This window comes from Exophiala xenobiotica (assembly GCF_000835505.1).
Source record: "Exophiala xenobiotica strain CBS 118157 unplaced genomic scaffold supercont1.6, whole genome shotgun sequence".
NCBI lineage: Eukaryota > Fungi > Ascomycota > Eurotiomycetes > Chaetothyriales > Herpotrichiellaceae > Exophiala > Exophiala xenobiotica.
Window position 1 is genome coordinate 971,733 of NW_013562489.1, and position 19,936 is coordinate 991,668.

A 19,936-nucleotide genomic window follows, 5' to 3' on the forward strand; every position below is an offset into this window, starting at 1 on the left:
TCACGATCTGTGTGCTCCGGGCCAACATGAGCTGAACGTCAACCAATAATATCTCTCTCTGCCAATTGAATGACTTTCCCAATCTTGAAACCCCAACAATGAAAGTCATGTTCGACACCAAGCCGCTCAGTGTTTGTTCTGCAGCCCCATGTCCATGCCTTAATGATCACAGTCCAATCTCTGTCACAATCATTGCTTTCCCCAATCTTCTCACATTTCAATCGTCTCACCTATCGTTATCGTCCCTGACCGTCTCGCGTATTCACTCGAGAATGGAGAGCATAAGACACGAGGGTTTAGTGGCCCGCATCATAGACATAGCCATCTGTCGGAGGACTGTCACTGCCTCTGAGCCGAGTGAAGCCGCCGGATGCTCCTGGAGTGATCCGGGACCATTTAGCGAGAGCGTGGCCGGATCGAATGCATTTCCAATGAGCGTACAGTTTGTCCATGCCGGCTTGTTGAATGGCATGGACGTTCAGACCGTCGTGGCCATTGAACTTCACCTGAGTGGTGCAGTGCCATTCCGAGCAACCGACTTTGGTGTATTTGAGGCAGACCCAGCAGAGACGATAGCCGTACGGCATCCAAGATTTTAGCTGCAAGAGCATGATTCTTCTGTCGGAGATGTGGTGAGTGTAGGTACACGGAAGCACAGTGCACTTTTGGTGGAACTTCACCACAGAGGGTTGGTCGTTGCAGGCTGTATCGACGCATCTGGTCATCTGGGCGAACACCTTGCTTGTGAGGCCAAGGCAGACGCGCGAGGGCACATCGAGCAGCTCGAATACCATGAACAGCACCTCATTAGGTAACTGCATGATCGTCGGCTTGGCCGCGTCATAGGCTGCTGCGTTCTTTCGGCGGTACTGACACTTCCTAGCGCGGCGACGGGCTGTGGTGAGGATCTGGAAGATATCAGTTTGTCTACTCCTGGAGGCGCATTGAGTGATGACTGACAGAAGAGGGAACTTTGAAAGACATGTTTCGTCGTTTGTAGCAAGGAGCTTTGGCGGTGTAGTGTACAAGTCTGGATCTCAGGTGATGGACTGATGGATGATAGAATCGAGCCATGATTGCCATAGCCGTGAAGCTCTAATGACGGTGGTAGTGAACGATAGTGTAGATTGTTGAGCAGAGAGGGGATGAGGTAAGTCGGTGAAGAGGAAATGTGAGGTGAGTTGAGAAGAGGAGGAGAGGAGAGGAGAAGTGAGGTGAGGTCGAGGACGCAGATCGACCATAGGCATCGTTCCAGTGAATGTCTGCGGAGCATGTGCTCTCGACAGGTCAGGGTAAAGTGAGGGTGAGAGGTTTCACCTCCGCAACCCTGAGAGGAAGTGCTTCGACATTCTGAATCGAAGGAGATAGGCCCATACAGCCGCAGCGGGCCCAACGGCGGCAGTAACAGTGACCGCAAGCAGTAAGAAGGTGAGTATCTGCTTCTGGCTCTTTGAGTGCTGGACCACCTCGCTGTATCTCAGGTTGCTGAAGCTTACTCTCGAATACTGAGTGGCCCAGCCTAGGCTTGGGAAGTATTTGTCGAGGGTCTCCTCGATATATTTGCGCCACTTGTATAAGGGGGAAGTTACTGAATGTCGCATTTCGGCGTAGTTGCCCAAAGCAAGGTCGGCAATGGTGTGAGCGTCCTTCGTCCGTTGGTCGGTGTATTTGGTGAGTGCCTCGGCAGTGTTTGGATATTCATCTAGTTGAGAGAACAACACTCGGACAGATTCCATACCAGCATTCATGCCTTGACCATAGAAGGGAACCATTGCGTTGGCAGCATCGCCAACAATGACGACACTGTCGCTGAAGTGATGTGGCGAGCATTTGATGTTGATGAGCGGTAGGTGCGGGTTTCTCTTAAATTGTGCCACCAAGTCATCGGGTTGGATGTAATTGGAGACACCTGGGAAGTACTTGTCGAAAGTCTGGACCAGCTCGGTATCTGGCGCTTTCTCGAGTCTGACGAATAAGTCGACTGGCCCAAAGAATGTGCATACAAAGGACTTGTCGAGGTTGGGAAGGGCAATGAACATGAAACTACCAGCCGGCCAAATATGGAGATGATTAGGAGAGATAGCGAAGTCCCCGGATTTAGTGGCAGGCATTGTGAACTCGCACCATAAACAGTCGATATATTCTTGGTGATAGTCCGTACGGGCAAACTTCATCATATGGTACCGAGTGGCCGAATGAGCACCGTCAGCGCCAATGAGGAGGTCGAAGTCGACTTCAATCTCTTTGGCCCGGTCTGAGGAGCCGGACTTGTCGGAGAGCTCGAACCAGCCCTTCTTCTTGCGAAAGTCTGCACCAGTCATTTTGTGCTGAAAGAAGAATTTGACGTTGGGCAAAGAACCCAGATGGTCGAGCAGGACCTTGTTGAGGCCGCCACGATCGACGGAACGTTGAAAACGGCCATGGACATCATACAGTTGAGATTGCTCTGACAGAGCTCCTGTTGGCGAGCGAGTATGGATCATCCGGCCATGCATTGGAATGGTTTGTGCCAGGACGGCCTGCAGGAGTTCGGGAACTTCAGCTGAGCGAAGTGCATTGATGCCTCGTTCGGAAAGAGCAAGGTTGATGGATTTGGTGAAATTGAGAGGCGTTGTCTCCGCGTTCCGCAGGTCTGAAAGAGTCAAACGATGTTAGAAGCAAGTCGCCATTTGTACCAGGGAAGAAAGAAAGCCTCACCACCGCGTAGTTCGTAGATTTCCACATCCGCTCCTCGTTTCGAGGCATAAAGTGCTGCGAGGGAACCAACAGGCCCTGCACCGACCACCACGACTTTCTTCCCCTCCATCGTTGGCCGTAGCACCGCAAAACTAAGCCCTGAGACAGAAGCTGAGGGCAGACCGGGTCTTAAAGCACGGGGAAGAGGAGTGTCGGTGGTGAGTCAAAAGAATAATATCTAAGCATTTGTTCTCGTCATGCGATTTTCGATCCGAGATCAGCCTTGTCGCTTTGTAAGCTGCTCACGTGACAGACGCAAGCATGATCTTATCTAATCTCAGGTCCGACGAGGCTCCGGTCAATCTGTTTGCCTCGCATGCGCCCAACAAAGTCTACACTTCCCATCAACCGCAACCATGGCTATCACGATGTAGCCACGCACCTCTTCGATTCTGGACATGTCCCAGCCCCGTCAAGTTCCCACGCACTCATCATCGCCGTCAAAGTCCTCCTTACGGCGTACCAGCGGTCCCCAGACACGCAGCCTTCTACCATCTCCGCACTTCGAAGACGACCCCATCGTAGCCTCGCATCAGTCTCCTCGTCAGCCTCCATCCATCGAGTACTCCGAGCATGCCGTGGTCGAGGGCGGTGATGAATCAGAGCACTGTGCGACCCAGGCAGAGGCGGAGGCGGAAGCAATTACAATAACATCGTTTCAACCTTTCTTCACTTTGATCGAGGACAGCGTGACCAACGAACACCATCATCCCACAGTCCACTATATCTTTGCTGACGATGACTCGGACATCATCGCGGAAGCGGCATGTCGAAGTCTGGAAGCCCTAGACCCGTCACAGCGTGCGAGCGGGCAGCATCACGAGGACCCACGACTTCCACCACCGATTGCCGGTGGAAGGGAACACTATCTCGTTCTCGATGTGCATCCGCGATTCCAGGCACAAGCACAAGATTCGGGACCTACAGCTCCTACCTATGAAGTGGTATCCGCACAAAGTTTCAGTTCAGACTGGCAAGTCCTGCGGTCGAGTATCACCACCGCGCCGACAATTGGAGAAGGCGAGGACGACGCACTCATGCTACGCATCGAGGGGAGGGGAAATACACCAGGCGGTGTCCCTGCAACTGCTGAGAAGGAGAGCATGGAAGAGATGATTGAGCGATTCCAACGAAGGCTCGAGGATATCAGGCAAGTGATGGAAGCAACCCCGACCGGGGAAGGTCAGGCTGGTGGTGCAGGAACAGGGACTGGCGTAGACGATTAGTATTCGGTGAACGCGCCTGGAGGATTGCTGCCACTTTACGAAACGTTTCCCTACTTATACCCCTTGAGATTGTGTACCGAGGACAGGCAGGCAGAGGGAGTTCTTGAATGTAGAGTACGGCGGACAACCATCTAGTATAGCGATCCGCCAGCCCGCGGGATCTACACATTGCCAACAAGAAGAGAACTAGTTGCAACCCCAATGTTTTCGAAATCGCCCTCATTCATGCATTCTTGCCAGGGACGTCGCCAACTGTTTCCACAGGCCCTTCATTAACACGATGCTTCGGATCAGGCAGCGCATTGAACAGCTTCTTTCCACCCGTTATGAGGTCCCTACACGTGGCACCAGCTACCAGAAGCCACAACAAGAACACGCAGACTGACGTTATCTGTTCAGAGTCAGTTTCGATTCCAAACTTTCCACAGTTGTATATCATACCGCTCCAATGACCCTGAAGAATCTCGACGGTAGCTCCTGCGCAAGGGCAATACTCGACAAGGCAAAGGTACCGATGGGAAAGGTGAATCTGCGCCGAGTCAGTTCTTGGAGCTCGTTGCGAACACAGCGAGTTTTGTTAGCTAGAATACTCACCCCCACCAACCCATGTTGAACGGAAAATGCTTGCAATGATGGATCGTTGCGACGGCCAGGAACAGCCACAACAACGTAAACCCCCAGAAGATCAGGCACAAAAACACGCCCAGATTGTACGCCAGATCACCAGCCAAGGGATGAATCGTCTCCGTCTGCGGAAACACCTTCATCGCCACACTGCCGAGCCTAAGTATCGCAAAGCCGCCCATGCCCAGCGGTCCCAGCGGCATGAAGCAGGATACAATGACTTCCTTGGGTGGGAGCTTATGGATCGCCAGCCGCTGGAAATATACCACCATAATGAACAATGCCGTTGGGAAGCCAAGGGACCACAGCACATACCCGATCACGAGCGTCGCGAGAGCCTGTTCAGGTCGCGGTATGACACTGCTCATGACGGCCGCCGACGCTGATGCCACAACACACGCGATGATCGGAAACAATTGCAGTGCGGTATATGCCGAAAGAGGCGTCTCATCGGCTCGCTTGATGAGTATGAAGGGGAGGTACAGCGCGCAAATAAGTGATAGCGCGGCATCGGCCATCCACAATCTGCACGCCCAGGTCAGTACAATCCAAGACCCAACCCCCAAGTGACTTGCACCGTCAAGGTTGATGGCCAAGGTAATGACGGTGTATGTGTGGCAGGAATACGCACCCCCAAGCCGTGTATACCACCCACTCTCCCCAAGCAGGCACGCACACCAAGACCATCATATTGACGATCGTAGACATGGTCGTCGGGATGCATCCGATGAACAGTCTCTGCTTCGGACGGTCCGTGGCCATGCTCCACGTCTCAGACCACATGATACCGCGCAAGATTGAGACGAGGAGAAAGAAGATGAACAGTACGAGATTGAGCACGAAGACGATGACGGACAGCCAGTACAGCCAGCGTACCTGGTAGGGGAACTGGTTCAGCAGGATGGACACGATGCCCGTGCCCATTGTCACGGTGAACCAACTAAACAAGAACGACATCAGCCTAGTGATCAGCAGCAACGGGGTGACGGTCGACAGGCAGGACAGGACGTACGAAGGACTGAAATACTTGACGAACTTTCGCCAGCCTCTTTCTCGTTCATCGCGACCTTGCCGTTCAGTTCCACGTCCACGTTCGCTGTCGGTGAAGGTCATTCCCGTCGCATTCGTGATATCCGCTAGAATCTGCCGCTCGCCATGCTCTTGCCCATGCCGATCGCGCATCACACCGTCTTTGTATGTACTAGCAGATTTCGAAGCTCCTGCCGTGGATGTGGTACTTGTAGTCGACGAGCGATCGTAGTCGGCTCCTAGATCTGGACACCAGGTCGTGAGATCCCCATGGTCCCCACTGCCTTTCGTCAAGGACGTTGTCAAGGCATCGGCACAATTCGTGACGATTCGTGCGAGTGCCGGCCTTGCAGTTGGCACTTGCACTCGTCGAGGCATCGGGATGGCGCAAGCCTGGTTTCGCAGCATCAGCACACTGACTGCGGGGGAGTCGGGTTCATATGTGTCACAGTTTCACACCCTTCTCCGCGGTGTCCAAGTAAAGTATAGACAGTGAAGCAGGTCTCTAATTCAGGACGAGGAAAAAACAATATCTCCACCTAGGCTTGTACGAATCCCTTACCGAAATGTCGGCGCCGACTGTAATCCACGGATGGAGACTATGAAGCCACGGAGAGGACGTGGATGTTGTTGCACGTTTCTAGGCTGCCTTGATGTGTTTGATATGAGCAGATTTCACAGAATGGAAGAGCTGCGAGTGGCAACCTCGAATCCCTTGAGGGATCTAGTGGAGATATACTCCGTATATTGGTGCGAGATGACATTCTCCATCACCGTAGTCGATAGGAGTCGCTGGGGAGCCAAAGAAGGCAGGTTTCACAACACGAAAGAAGAAGAGTTAGTCAGCCGGGCATTGTCGATTACAAAGGGAATGAAGCTCGTATACTCCGTAGGTGCCGAACCCAATCAGGAAGCACGAGTATCCAATAACATTTCATTGCATGTGAGAAAAACAATACTCAACGAATGGACTGGCCAGCGTGAGAACAAGTACGGCCCTTCTGTCCCGATTTCCGGGGTCACTGCAGATCGGCCGTGATAGACCTGCAAATACTCTGGAAACGACTTTCAGAAGGTTCTGGACAAGTCAGGCCATCTGAGTCCCAACTGGACTGGGACAACTTTGACTGAAAATGAACCTCCATGCTGGCTCGGCGAAGGAGTGGTAACGTGCCCGAAGACAAGAAGGCAGAACCGCCGAGCGTCCGATGGACATTTTCCTCAGTCTGCACCTAAAAGCATTCATCACGCTTTCCGTCGCCTCTGCGCCCATTCTCGAGTCTCCTCGAGAACCCATATTCCGCTTCATTACAAGCCGTCCACCTGTCAAGCCATCTCTGCAAAAGAATTGCAGGACAAAGATGCATAGTGTGCCACAATAGGTAACCGACGCCTTCAGAACGCTAGTTCAAGGGTTGTCGTGTTTCGCAAAATGTGTGATCGATCGAGCCTGTTCAAGGACTGAATATTGTCCGCAGAGCTCTAAAGCCCTTCAAGCGGTTCAAAGACCGTCAAGTCTTGATGCACTGTTGCGGTTGGAATGGCATATGCCAGTAGTTTCGTTGTTTGTCGTGCTGTCACAGATCGAGTAATCTCATGACAGTGACACTTGAAGTCAAGGCACGAACAACCGACCTCTTCCGCGGGTCGAGCCACGCTCAAAGCCACGACCGTATCCACGAGAGAAGCTTCCTCCACGACTTGCGACGGGGCCCTGGTTGCCACGGTACACTCCTCCGCGGCCGCTGCTGGAGATCGTATTGGGAGCACTACCGCCAACGTTAGCGAGCGAAGTACTGCCTCTTCCAAAACTACCGCGGTCGAATGAGTCCGGATCGATCTCGTCGACAGGAATTTGGGGTTTCTTTTGTGCTTGTGGCGGATGGGTACTGAAAGATGTCCGTGGAGAGCGTGCGATGACGCCCTTGCCTTTTCCATTGACTGTCGCAGCGCCACGAGTAGATTGTCCTCCGCGGCTCGAACCTCGGCCTCTGGGCTTGAATACAACCTCTTCGTCGTCGCTTTCGATGTCGTGGTAGCTGAACAGGGTTTTTGCCTGTGGAGGTGGTGTATTCTTCACCGAATCAGTCTTGTTGCTGTCCTGTGGTTGTGGTGGTTCGTCATGAATGCCTAAAGCACTTCTCAGTTGATGGGTATTCTTGGTCGGGATGCCAAAGTCACGCGCCAGATGCATGGTATCAGGCGAATTGGTCAGGAAGATTAGGCTTTCACGTTGAGTTGCCTCCCTCTCGTTCAGGTACCATACCACCGGGTTGAGCAATGGCTTCAGTGAAGGAGGGACAGGCGTCTGGTCGTGGGTGATCATGGTGGCAGACTTGACCTCGGGACTGGTCTTGGAACTTTGCGGTCCTGACGAAGCCGGAGAAAGCGGCGGGGTTGATGCTGGCGACGTCGTTGTAGGCTCTCTTGCGAAATTGAGCTTGTCCAACAGCATTTTCGAAAGTGCACCCGCAGCTTCGGTAGTCTCACTGGGTGGGTTTTCTGTCTCGGTTCCTTCTTTCTGATTCATAGCTGGAATTGTGAATGTCTCCTCAGTTCTTCCAGCTGTTTTTAATTCCTCATTCAAGTAGTGTGCCTCTACCTCGGCCCAAGTCGGATATTCTTCATCAGGTCCTTGCAGGGACACTGGCTCGTAGGAGAGATCGCCCCGCGAGGAGGTGCTACGGTCAAGGAATTTGACGGCTTTACGAGCGTTCATCCCGATCTGAGACGAGTCTCGCTTGAGGACATGGAGACGGCCAATTGCTGGGGTGGTTAGCTCGATCGCAAACCGAAACGGACATTGTCATACTGTACAGAGGCACCACGAGACAGATCTTGCCTTGTGCCACCCAGCTCTCGATCTCTGCAATATTTCTGGTCAGGGCTGTGTCGTCCACGAGACAACGGATGACGTTGTGTTTTGCCATTTTGTGGTCGCAGCGTCGAATAAGATCGAGTCGGGTTGGTGTATGCTGTGTTGATTCTTGAAAATTTTCATCCACGCAGGATGAGGAAGGCACAATAGCTAAGCGCTACGACTGCGTTTTCTCATGACGTGTCAGCGGAGGTACAGAAGGGACATGCGCAGTGAGGAATATGATAGATCAGGCATGGTGGTTAAGACAGAGCGCAGTACCCAGAGTGATGATTCCGACGTTGGTAATTGTAAAAATAGGTGCGCATTTTCGCTAGAAATAGATGAAGGTCGTTTGCTTTGAGCAGGCGACCTCAAGCATATGCGGCGACATTTACAATACAGTTTGTCGGGAAAACAATGCTCTTCATCGGCAGAGATGTAAGAGCAAGTTTGTGTTGTGTGGTGGAAATCAGAGTGTGGATGGAGGAGGAGGAGGCTGGATCTAGCTAATAGACCGCAGCCGCCCACTACCCACTGCAAGGTCCTCATCATCCCTCTCTCCCAGGTATGCCTGACTACCATAGCCGCCGCCGTAAGGGCCAAATAATGCGGGCGGCCTCTCGCCTTGGAGAACCAAGCCATGCACCACGACGCCTCGCAAGGCGCTACCTATCCTGCTCCGCCATTTTTTGCCGGCCTTATTGATGCCTTAGGGTCACCATGGCTGCTTACGGTACGCAAAGGACATTTGATGGCATCATTTGGGGATCGTGCATAATACATTGATTGTCCTTTTGCTTGCTTCTCAAAACACTGTCAAACAACTGACGGTACCGTTCTTGAGCACTTCGAACAACATTCCAGGGAAGCCAAACAACTCCGTATTACTCATGCCACCTCCTGTCACCTCTGATGTGTCTGCATCGCCAGCCTTTTCTCGGGTCGGACTCTCTTCTAGGTCACCCAAGAGCTCTACTGAACTCTCCGGGCTCTGTTCCCACCCTCGGTTCAAGACCATGCCTCGCTGCATTTGCTTCTCCTCCTCTTCGCTCTTGTATGTGTCATGCCAGATCTGCTTAAGAGTCGATGATATCTCCGAAAATGTCATCTCAGAACTCAGGGCTGATTCTTGACCGTCTCTTGGGATTCGTATCACCCAACGGCTTCTCCGGTGGCGGTTAAACGAAAACGACCCTGGGATGTTTCCATGCAAAAATATTTTGGTCGCCACAAGCTGGGCGCTTGACGATCTTGATGGCTCAGTGGTTGAGCTTCCCGGGAAGGGCAGCGATCTTGAGGTTGGAGAAGATATGAGGATGTCGAATCCATGGTGAAAATAATTGTAAAAGCACTCGTCGCTAGAGCCACTTGTCCGGTCCTCCATCTCTGGCTCAATGTCAGAGTCCTCGGTGTAGCTCTGCACCGACGATTGATCAGTGTCGTGCGCTTGCGGGTCAAGTCCTGGCGACATGCTCGGTAGCCGGCGGTTGGAAGGATTACCGGTGGCATGAATAGAGATACGCCGGTCATGCTTACGGTATATCGCATCGGGAGGGCCTAAGTCGGCCACTAGATCTTGAGGAGTGGTTTCACTCAAAGTGAGGGAGAACAATGGCATGTTTCTTCGCACCATTTCGAGCCTCCCGCCTCCTAGCACCCTCACCTCTTCGACTTCGTCAGCAATGCTCTCATTCGATTTACCAACAAGCGATGACAGTCTTGGATAGGTCGGAGGTCTCGTATAGAGATTTGATCGTGCTTCTGTCCATGAAGACCCGGAGAAGATAGCCATCGAAATTGCTGGACCTGTCGCATTCGAAGAGAGTATCGAGACAAAGTCAATTTTATCCGACCAAGACTGATGCTTGATCGGAAAGGTGAATGCTAGCCCCGGATATGATAGAATATATGTCCCGGACGAGCGGCCTTGTTCGGGAGGCAGGTATTCTCCGGCATAAGTAGGCCCAAAGAGCCGACTGTAGATGTGTCGAAACGTAGGTCCAAGGGGGATGGATGCTTCGTCTTGATTGCTCCCATCCGAAGTCTTGGTACGGCGCACCAGGTCTGTGTTTTTGTAGACCAGTGCAGTCATGGAGAAGTCCAACACCTCAATCAGTCGTAGTCTCTGATCTGGACCATCGAATCGGAGCCTCAACCCATTGTAAGGGAGGTTCAGAATAGCAGGCTCGGTAATCGGCTCTGAAGCCGAGTATGATAGATCGATATTGGGATAAGTTTGCGGATATGCCTTCAACCGCGAAATAATACTGTGAAGCGATGCACCAAGGGCTAGAGAAGTCAGCACAAGTAAGAGGCGCAACGAACGATGCATACTTATCCAGCCTATTCCTCGTTCTGGCTGGACCTGAAGAGCCGGCTTGAGCGGTGATTCGTTCATGATGGCGATGACATATCGTGCCGACGAGCAGAAGTCAGAAAGCTGTTAGCGCTGAAGTAACAATTGCAGGCGTTTGTTCCAAGATGACCGTATTGTTTGATCACAAGGACTGAGGTTGGCATGTGACGAATCAGAGGGGCTGTCCGAGGCTGACGAGGCTGTATTATATAATCACGCCTTTGTTTATTTCTCTTCCCATTTAGGCCATCCGTTTTCCGACCAGGGTATTCCCTGTCCTGCGATCATTCAGCCCACGAGCCCTGCATTTCACTATTTTCACTCGCAAATGCCCTTCTACCTTCTGCGTCGCACGGTAGCTGTCGAAGTTACCACGTATCGCTCGCCACCACCATCATGGTAGGGCCACAGCGACCTACCTTTTCGAGTCGAAGTTCGATGCGCCCTCCTCCCCGTCCACATGCAACTCAACATGGCTCGATGACGGGCCGCGCGCCCTCCCCAGCAGAATCAGTCACGTCGAACGTGGGCACAAAGAGGAAGGAGAGAGATTTTGACCAAGACCATGGCGAAGAGACCAACATCCATGTGGTGGTGCGATGTCGCGGCCGCAGCGAGCGAGAAGTGCGAGAAAACAGCGGGGTCGTGGTGTCAACTACAGGTGTTAGAGGCAAGACGGTGGAATTGTCGATGGGACCCAATGCGATCAGTAATAAGACATACCATTTCGACAAGGTCTTTTCCCCTGCAGCTGATCAGACAATCATTTATGAAGATGTGGTGGCACCGATACTAAACGAGATGCTTACTGGTTTCAATTGTACAATCTTTGCGTACGGCCAAACAGGCACAGGCAAGACATATACCATGTCGGGCGATATGACTGATACATATGGACTCCTCTCTGACGCGGCTGGTATTATCCCAAGGGTACTCTATTCGTTGTTTCAGAGATTGGAAGCAGATGAACTGGAGTGCTCAGTCAAGTGCTCGTTCATCGAGTTGTATAATGAAGAGTTGCGGGATCTATTATCGCTCGATGATACTGTCAAGCTCAAAATCTACGATGATGCCAACAAGAAGAGCCACTCTGCGACAGTCGTGCAGGGAATGGAGGAATCGCACATCAACAGCGCAGCAGCAGGCATCAAGCTGCTCCAAAGAGGCAGCCACAGACGGCAAGTCGCCGCTACGAAGTGCAACGATCTCAGCTCCCGAAGCCATACTGTTTTTACCATCACAACCTACGTCAAGAAGCCGAACGAGACTGGTGACGATTTCATCTGTGCTGGAAAACTCAATCTCGTCGACCTGGCAGGCAGTGAAAATATCCAAAGAAGTGGAGCAGAAAACAAGAGAGCTGCGGAAGCCGGATTGATCAATAAGAGCTTGCTAACGCTTGGAAGAGTGATCAATGCTCTCGTGGACAAGAGCGCACACATTCCCTATCGGGAATCCAAACTCACAAGATTGCTCCAAGATTCATTGGGTGGCAGGACGAAGACATGTATCATTGCGACAGTATCCCCGGCAAAGAGTAATCTCGAAGAGACAATATCCACACTCGACTATGCTTTCAGAGCAAAGAACATTCGAAACAAACCACAAGTCAACTCGACGATCTCGAAGAAAACATTACTTAAGGAGTTCACCAATGAGATTGAAAAGCTGAAGAGCGAATTGATTGCCACTCGACAGCGCAATGGCGTGTACCTGACGAATGATCAATACGAGGAGATCACCGTTGAGAGCGAGTCCAGAAGGATCCTTAGTGAGGAGCAAAAGGCACGCATCGAGACGATGGAAGTCAATCTGCGCAATAAGGTCCAGGAATTGTTCAGTTTGACCAACAATTTCACAATGCTCAAGCGAGACAATGAAGCAACACGCTCGACGCTGGAAAGCGCCAAAGATGTCCTCGTAAAAACTGAAGCAGTGCTTGCCGATACCGAGCGAAACCTCCTCGAAGAGACCGTACTCCGACAAGCACACGAAGCAACAGAAGAGGAACTGTTCGGCATTGGAACAGAACTGGTTTCGTCCATGGGGAGAACCGTGGGAGACATCAATGGTCTCCACGCAAAACTGAGGCGGCGGTCTGACCTTCACATCCAGAATCATGAGTCATGGATGGCCTCGATTGGACGGATCACTACGGTTTCGGACCTTCTGGATGCCCGAATAGAGAACTTTCAGAATACTTACGCTGAGATGATCCGAGCCAGCAAAGAGCGTGTCGAGGCATTTCTTGCGGCGCAAAAAGCGCATCTGACGAGCTCGGCACAGCTGGCCCTGTCAAAAGGATCAGAAATTGAGCAGGCTTGTCGAGCGATCGACAATCAGTCGTCTAAGGCACGGGATGACATGAATTCCGTGCTTGAAGAGATCAAAGAGCTGCGTGAAACCGTCAAGGACAAAGTTGGCGAAGGTCTCCAGGGATTGTCTCAAGCAGCAGGCAAAATCTCTGCGGAAGTGATCTTAGAACTTGAATATTTCCACACTCAGCTGCACACATCTTACAGTGGTCTTGGGAAAGATGTCAAGACGATGTTTGATGAGCTCACGAAGGAGCTCTCCGCTCAGCGGGAGGAGGCGGATACATTGAGATTTACGCTCCAGGAGGCCAATCGAGCAAACATCGAAGCACAATTGGCCACTTCAACTCAGCTTCAGGCGATCCGCGATGATGAAAGAAGAATCGCCGAGGAAGAGAAGGAAAAGTTGAAGGAGCATATCTTCCAACTCATTGATTCCTCATCTCAGCGGCAGCAGGAAAGATTATCTGACGGTCTGATTAAGACTCAGACTAGTCTTGTTGAGGCAGTTGAACATTTCGAGGATGCTGACAAGAGCTATCGTGATGGAATGGACAGATGGGCCCAGGATGATACGAAGTTGATGACCAACGTGGTCAAAGCTAGAGAGGATGTCAAGACCAGGATGAAAGGAGACTGGACGGTATGTACTCACGGACCTTTCACAACGTTTCGCTAATCATGAACAGGCAATCAACACGCGGAATTCGGCGATACAGAAATCCACAAAGGCGATACAAGAAGACACCACAAAGATCGTCGATGCGCAGCTCGCTCAGATGGCGACTCAAATGGCCGCTTTGGATGACTTCGTGACCAGAGCACGATCTCAGAACGACACCAACCACACCCAGCGGATCCAGAGCCTGGACAAGATGGCGTCTGACGCCCGTGGGGCCTTCGTCGAGCTTGAGAAAGGCTCGAACGAGCACAAGACTAAGCTAGAAAATTTCGAGCAGGAGACCAGCTCGCACTCAGACGGAGCAGAACTCTTCAATGCTCTGGAAGACGACATTCGCCCGCATCTGCAAGACTTGAGATCAGAGGTATCAAGATCCGCATTCGCAGAATATATACCGACGGGCGAGACCCCCCAAAAGCGAGACTGGAACTATCCGATCACTCTCCCACGAACAGAAAGTCACGAATCCATCGTCGCGAGGTTACGAGGCCTACCTGATCCGTATGTAGCATCGAAGACACCGTCCGCGAAAACACCAGGCCGCTCGCCCCGCAAACAAACGTCCCCTAGAAAGGGACAAGGCTTCGGTGCTGTCGGCGGCTCCCCCAGCAAGGCAGCAAGTCCGAGTAAGACGAAGGTCTTCAACGACGTTGGCTCCTCCACGAGCCAACAACAAGCCACGTTCCCGCAGAGCCAAGGAACAATCCTGGCTGTATCACTCGAACAATCACAATCACAGTCAAAGCCGGGTCTGGGCCTGAAAGAAATAGACATCAACCTTATTGGCCGACCACCTTCGAGTTCTTCGGCGCCTGCGCTTGCTAATGGTGCGAGTGAAGGTAAAGAAAAAGAACGACCCGTGCTGCTGGACTTTAGTAAGAGTTTAGGCTCTGGGACGGGACAGCCGCCGCTTAAGAGACATGCGACTACGAACGCGGTCGTTGAGAGCAAGTTGCCCACAGCGAGGAAGTTGGGACGGGCGAAGAGTACCGTTGCTGGAACGGGGATGGGCATGGGCATGGGTGGCGGAGTGGAGAATTTCAGTCAGTCAATTGGACCTGCAGGCGGTGGGAGGAGGTTGAGGAGCAGTCCGCCTGAGTAATGGAGGAAGGTCTCGAGTCTCCATCTTTGAGCTTTGAGCAACTCGAGTAAGCCCGAGTCTCCCACGACAGGGTATGAAGTATGGGTGTGCTGTTTTGGTTTTCATTTGGTTGGGTTTGGGTTCAGATTGAGTCGAATCGGGTTGGATTGCTACGAGATACCCCTTCTGTATGTGAGTTTCGTCTGTTGGTACAGGTATCATAACGAGGATGGAGGCGTGCGTTAGATCGATTCCGAAGCGACTGATGTTAATGCGGCTTTGTAGTAGTACCTTACCTTACCTTACCTTAGGTAGGCTAGAAATATATTGCCTTTGGCTGATATTCAGACTACCTTTGACTCAAGGTATCGCGCTATCGCGATAATGGTAGACCCTGCAAATATATTTCAAAGGTTTCCCCGCGAGCTCGCTATCACTGCGCTTCAATCGATGAATTTGAATCACGGATCATGCAGCATAATAACAGATTACTGTATCGGAGCTAGTTAGCTTGTCTTACATCTACTACCCATTCCCAACCTCTGCAGCCGCCCAAGATGTCCGCCGAAGCGTCGAGCCCCGTACGCATCCTCGTCATCAACCCCAACACCTCGAAGCGCATGACGGATGCTTTGAAGCCTGTCCTCGAAGATCTACACATGCCATCGGTCCGTTTCGGTCCACTTCTTTTTGTATTTGCAAAGGTGACCATGTCTGATACATAGGCGCAGGTCGAATACACGTTCTTCACATCCCCATCACCTGGCATTCCCAGCATCAATTCACCCGAGGACGCAGCCAAATCCGCCGAGATCTGCCTGCCTTCGTTGGTACCTCTCCTACCACACCATGATGCCTTTCTCGTGGCATGCTACAGCCAGCATCCACTGGTTCCACAATTGAAAAGCGAGTGCCGGAAACTGACCGCCTCTGCCACCGCAGGAAGCGAAGGGAGAGGCGCAAGAAAATATGTCACGGGGATCTTTGAGGCGAGTGTGCTGACGAGTATGAGTCTGATCGATGACCATGAGGGGTTTGGAATTGTATCGACGGGAAAGATATGGGAGCCTGAGCTCGAGACTGCAGTCGAACGGTTTCTTGGGAGTGATGGGAGCTACTACGATAATGAGGTCTCGAGGTTTCTTGGATGTGAGACGACAGGCCTGAATGCGAGCGAACTACATGATCTGCCAGGTGAGGAGGTGAGGAAGAAGATGATGGATGCAACGAAACGACTTTTGGAAAGAGGTGTATCAGGGAATGAGGTTGTCAATAAGTCAGATACCGAGGCAATCTGTCTGGGCTGTGCAGGTATGGTCGGTCTGGAAGACGCCGTGAGGCAGGCATGTGCCGAGTGGCTCGGAACTGCGGCGGCCAAGGAGGTTTATATCATCGATGGGGTCAAGGCTGGAGTTGGGCTCTTGTGTTCGCTTGCAAGGACTGGGTTCTGATGGGCTGTGCACCGCCAAAGCACCAGTCACTAGAAGGGAACGCAGTCAAGATCCGGCTCATCATGCAGAGGTGACGTTAAAGGCAGGGGTGAAGGATTGCAACGAAGGAAACGCAAGATTGACCGACAGGCGACGAAAAGGCCACGAGGAGCATTATGATTCATATGGAATGGAAGGTCTCCGCGACCCTTATGCCTTGATGGAGGCTTTGATGATGTCGGCGCCTTTCTCGGCTACGGCATACGTGGTCGCCATGATATTTCTGTCGTGGTCAGCATACTCCCCTGGACAAACAGTCGGCAGCACTTACCCGGACACATGACCTGGGAAAATCGAAGCATCAACCACTCGAAGACCTTGGACGCCTTTCACCCTCAACTCATTATCCACGACTTCTCCCAGGGCGCAGGTGCCAATGAGATGGTACTGTGTGCTGATGTGGTTCTTGACGTATTCGATCCTCTCTTCTTCACTGTCAAGACTGACATTTGGAGGCGGCAGTTCACGCTCGTCGAGAGATTTGGCTAGGACAGGATGTTTGGCCACTCGGTCCATCCAGCCCATTCCGGCTGCCAGAATCTTGGCGTCAACCTCATTGCGGAAATAGCCTGGGTCGATTTCCGGCGCAGCCAGAGGATCCGCAGACTTTATGTGTACGGTGCCCCGAGACAAAGGGTGCTCCAGGCACATGAGAAGGGAAATCTGCTGTCGTCCAGGAGGCGGAGCAGAGAAGAATTGTGTCTGGTCAGAGCCCTTTGCGACGTCAAGACGGCAGCCAATACAGAACGTTTGAAGGTTGGCGAAGGTAGGGTCCCGGAGTTGATCGACAATGGCCTAGATTCAGCACTCAGTCTCCCACTATCTTCTTAACGGAGATAGTGACAACACGTACCTTCTCTTGAGCCTTCTCGAAATCCGTCCTCGCCAGAGACTTATCCTGAATCTCCTTGATGGTGGTCTCTAACTCTTCAGGCGAGACCAGCGACGCATAAGAAACGAAGCCCATCATCATCCCAGGCGATGCGTACGGGCCCTTTGCGCTCTGCTGGTAGACGTCTTGTTGCATTTTCATGAACTCTTCACCGTGCAAGGCATCCAGAGACGTGATTCCGGGTTTCAAGTAGTACAGCAGCCCTCCGAGCACATGATCCTGGAAATTCGCGCCTACGCCTTTGTTTTCGACAACACAGTCCACGCCGGCTGCTTTGAGAACTTCCGGATCGCCGATGCCAGAAAGCTCCAGGAGTTGCGGGCTCTGGATAACACCGGCAGACAAGATGACCTCCCTAGTCGCATTGACGCTATACTTTTGACCCTTGTGGACGAACTCTACACCTTTGGCGGTGGTCCCATCCAAGATGATTCGAGTCGCCTGTGCCTCGGTCAGGACTTTCAGATTCGACCTGTGCAGGTTTGGCCGGAGGTACCCTGTGGCAGCGTAGGATCGTTTCCCCGGGTCATCGGTCCTATTCACGGCACCGAGGCTGGAGTAGAAGCCCATATGGTCACCGCTCCATGCGTCATGGATAGTCTTCTTGGTTCCGGTTACAGCGTATGCGGCCTCGGCGAAATCGACCTCGAACGGGCTGTACCAGTCATTGAAGCTGGTGTGGATGGGGCCGTTCCTGCCGTGAAACTCGTCGCCTCCTGCCACGGGCATGAATTGAGGATCGTCGTGGACAGACGTCACGTCAAGAGTTTGGTGCTTGAGGAAATAGGGAGCCAGGCCGTCCCATCCCCAGCCCTTGTTGCCGATGGATTCCCAGCCGACATCATAGCAATTTCTACTCCCACGAACGTACATGAGATAGTTGATGCCGGAGGAGCCGCCCAAGAGTCTGCCTCGTGGCATCGAGTAGACCTTGTTGCCGGCATTTGGTTGCGGGGTGGAAGTCATGCACCAGTCGTATTCTTTGCGGCCGATCTGGGATTAGGTAAGCAAGGGATGATAGCTTGAGGATCAGTAGGGCACAAGAGGGATTGCATGAAGAGCTGCTGCCACGCAAACCGCCATATGCTTGCCTCCATGGAGACAGTACTTGTGTAGCAGATACGTAGCCATGCTATGGCTCAGCCTTGTCACGTGGTGAAAGTCACATGGTAAACACCACTCTGGATCGAATATTGTCTGGGAAGGAGGTCTCCATGAAAGTAGTCGGCATTCGTCTGGCAAAATAGGATGCAGAAGATGAGCAGATGTCTGGAATGTCGACCTACCATCGTTGGATAAAAAGCTGGCGTCGAGACCTTGGGATCATCCATTCGGTTTTCTCCAGCCTCGAGGACAGCTACAGAGATGTTGGGATCTTCCGTCAATCGGGCTGCCACACACAAGCCTGCTGTCCCTCCACCGACGACCACAAAGTCGTACTGCTGAGACACAAACTCATCGACCGTACAGAGGGCATTGGAAGAAGTGCCATCGACTTCATTAGTGTCTGCCATATTGAACGTTGAGACTCAGGACAGTTCGAGGCGTAAGATAAAGAGATGAATTGGGAGCGGTGAGAACAACAAGGCCTCATGCTTGAAGAGATCATGCAATCCTTGCGACACATCTCCCGACCTTCTGTACCTTCGCAGTTCGGCCACGTACCTCTCACTCCCCCGCATCCAAGCTCACTAGGCTTAAGAGTAGCATTTGACTAGCCCGAGGATCATGCTTGCGGGGTGTTACCAATCGGATGCAAAATGAAAATCCTTTTGCCCTGAAAAGAACAAGTACCGAGAAGACGCAAGCATCAACGTGATGTTTGATGTATTTGCACATCCGGAGTCATGGAAGCTTGCCGTTATCAACCTAGTCGTAGTCACGTGGATGTCGAGGAGAAAGGCAAGAGCTGCCGTTGCTGGATCATCGAAGATGGAAAGTGTTCACGTCTTCCTTTAGATGAGAGAACCCAAGAATAGTAGAGCTGAGGACTTTTACAAGTTTGGGACGGTATGAATAAGTGTCAGCTCGTGTTCACATAAGGTATGCAGAAGCCAGCCAATGTAAAGCAGGGCAAGAGTCAGGGCAGGCATAAGACATAGGTATGTTGTCTATGGCTTGCGTCCCGGCTCAAGCCCAGTGCCTAGAAAGGGGCTCACCAGGCCAGAAATAGGCGTAACGGGCACCGAAATAGGCATAGCTGACAAAGAGGTTTCAGGGCGAAAAGGCTTCTCCTCGGCTCTTTTGGGCTCCATTGAGGCGATGTCGTGTTGTCAGTTTTTGGCTACGACTCTGTCGCTGTGGAGTGTGGACGTCGCCGCTCTTTCGGATCCATTGACTCTTCTCGAATTGGTTCAACAATAATCTCACCAGGGTGAAGATTTTACTGCCACAAAAGGCTGGCTTTTTCTCTCCAACTTCATTCCATCCAATCCTGCTTCATTCCTTTATCTCATGGGTGGTTGCAGTGGTCGAGCGAGTCTTTTTCTTCCCACTCGATCTCACATGGCAGCGGCTGTGGCTGTCTCAAGCTTTATTATCGATGCGAGGATGATGAAGGCTTTGAACTTCTCAGCTGTATGTTCGATCCATGTGGTCCCCTGTCTCGAACTTTGCTGCAGCGTACCATATCCCTTATCCCCAAA

General features: G+C 52.1%; 9 protein-coding genes across 11 annotated transcripts; 3 read left to right on the forward strand and 6 right to left on the reverse strand.

Annotated features, from left to right (window-relative positions):
- Window positions 1-296: 296 nt before the first annotated feature.
- On the reverse strand, window positions 297-1,074 carry PV05_09658 (uncharacterized protein; the record flags this gene model as incomplete). The annotated part of the gene is made up of 2 exons (XM_013456008.1): window positions 297-908; window positions 961-1,074. 2 exons carry the CDS (start codon window positions 1,072-1,074, stop codon window positions 297-299), a joined length of 726 nt encoding a protein of 241 aa, XP_013311462.1.
- A 239-nt stretch (window positions 1,075-1,313) lies between these two features.
- On the reverse strand, window positions 1,314-2,806 carry PV05_09659 (uncharacterized protein; the record flags this gene model as incomplete). Its single annotated transcript, XM_013456009.1, has 2 exons — window positions 1,314-2,632; window positions 2,698-2,806. The coding sequence occupies 2 exons, from the start codon at window positions 2,804-2,806 to the stop codon at window positions 1,314-1,316; spliced, it is 1,428 nt and encodes a 475-aa protein (XP_013311463.1).
- Window positions 2,807-3,054: 248 nt separating this feature from the next.
- On the forward strand, window positions 3,055-4,201 carry PV05_09660 (uncharacterized protein). Its single transcript, XM_013456010.1, has one exon. The coding sequence runs from the start codon at window positions 3,135-3,137 to the stop codon at window positions 3,960-3,962; it is 828 nt and encodes a 275-aa protein (XP_013311464.1). The 5' UTR covers window positions 3,055-3,134; the 3' UTR covers window positions 3,963-4,201.
- Window positions 4,130-6,008, reverse strand: PV05_09661 (uncharacterized protein; the record flags this gene model as incomplete). Its single annotated transcript, XM_013456011.1, has 5 exons — window positions 4,130-4,353; window positions 4,404-4,491; window positions 4,557-5,111; window positions 5,218-5,526; window positions 5,599-6,008. Coding segments are annotated over 5 exons (1,530 nt in total), but the record flags the coding sequence as incomplete, so codon positions are not given.
- A 431-nt stretch (window positions 6,009-6,439) lies between these two features.
- On the reverse strand, window positions 6,440-8,935 carry PV05_09662. 2 transcript variants are annotated; one of them, XM_013456012.1, is made up of 3 exons: window positions 8,755-8,935; window positions 8,428-8,656; window positions 6,440-8,381 (listed from the first exon to the last, which is right to left on the reverse strand). In XM_013456012.1, exons 2-3 carry the CDS (start codon window positions 8,543-8,545, stop codon window positions 7,231-7,233), a joined length of 1,269 nt encoding a protein of 422 aa, XP_013311466.1. In that variant the 5' UTR covers window positions 8,546-8,656; window positions 8,755-8,935; the 3' UTR covers window positions 6,440-7,230. The 2 variants fall into 2 exon arrangements, with proteins under 2 accessions (XP_013311466.1, XP_013311467.1); XM_013456013.1 differs by having other exon boundaries at window positions 8,428-8,935.
- A 303-nt stretch (window positions 8,936-9,238) lies between these two features.
- Window positions 9,239-10,987, reverse strand: PV05_09663 (uncharacterized protein). Its single transcript, XM_013456014.1, has 2 exons — window positions 10,810-10,987; window positions 9,239-10,764 (listed from the first exon to the last, which is right to left on the reverse strand). Exons 1-2 carry the CDS (start codon window positions 10,871-10,873, stop codon window positions 9,281-9,283), a joined length of 1,548 nt encoding a protein of 515 aa, XP_013311468.1. The 5' UTR covers window positions 10,874-10,987; the 3' UTR covers window positions 9,239-9,280.
- A 130-nt stretch (window positions 10,988-11,117) lies between these two features.
- Window positions 11,118-15,252, forward strand: PV05_09664 (uncharacterized protein). The gene is made up of 2 exons (XM_013456015.1): window positions 11,118-13,789; window positions 13,836-15,252. The coding sequence occupies exons 1-2, from the start codon at window positions 11,228-11,230 to the stop codon at window positions 14,928-14,930; spliced, it is 3,657 nt and encodes a 1,218-aa protein (XP_013311469.1). The 5' UTR covers window positions 11,118-11,227; the 3' UTR covers window positions 14,931-15,252.
- Window positions 15,253-15,295: 43 nt separating this feature from the next.
- On the forward strand, window positions 15,296-18,925 carry PV05_09665 (uncharacterized protein). The gene is made up of 2 exons (XM_013456016.1): window positions 15,296-15,577; window positions 15,641-18,925. Exons 1-2 carry the CDS (start codon window positions 15,467-15,469, stop codon window positions 16,358-16,360), a joined length of 831 nt encoding a protein of 276 aa, XP_013311470.1. The 5' UTR covers window positions 15,296-15,466; the 3' UTR covers window positions 16,361-18,925.
- Window positions 16,499-19,414, reverse strand: PV05_09666. 2 transcript variants are annotated; one of them, XM_013456018.1, is made up of 4 exons: window positions 18,578-19,414; window positions 17,253-18,284; window positions 16,671-17,194; window positions 16,499-16,622 (listed from the first exon to the last, which is right to left on the reverse strand). In XM_013456018.1, exons 1-4 carry the CDS (start codon window positions 18,803-18,805, stop codon window positions 16,550-16,552), a joined length of 1,857 nt encoding a protein of 618 aa, XP_013311472.1. In that variant the 5' UTR covers window positions 18,806-19,414; the 3' UTR covers window positions 16,499-16,549. The 2 variants fall into 2 exon arrangements, with proteins under 2 accessions (XP_013311472.1, XP_013311471.1); XM_013456017.1 differs by having other exon boundaries at window positions 17,253-19,414.
- Between the last annotated feature and the right edge of the window lie 522 nt (window positions 19,415-19,936).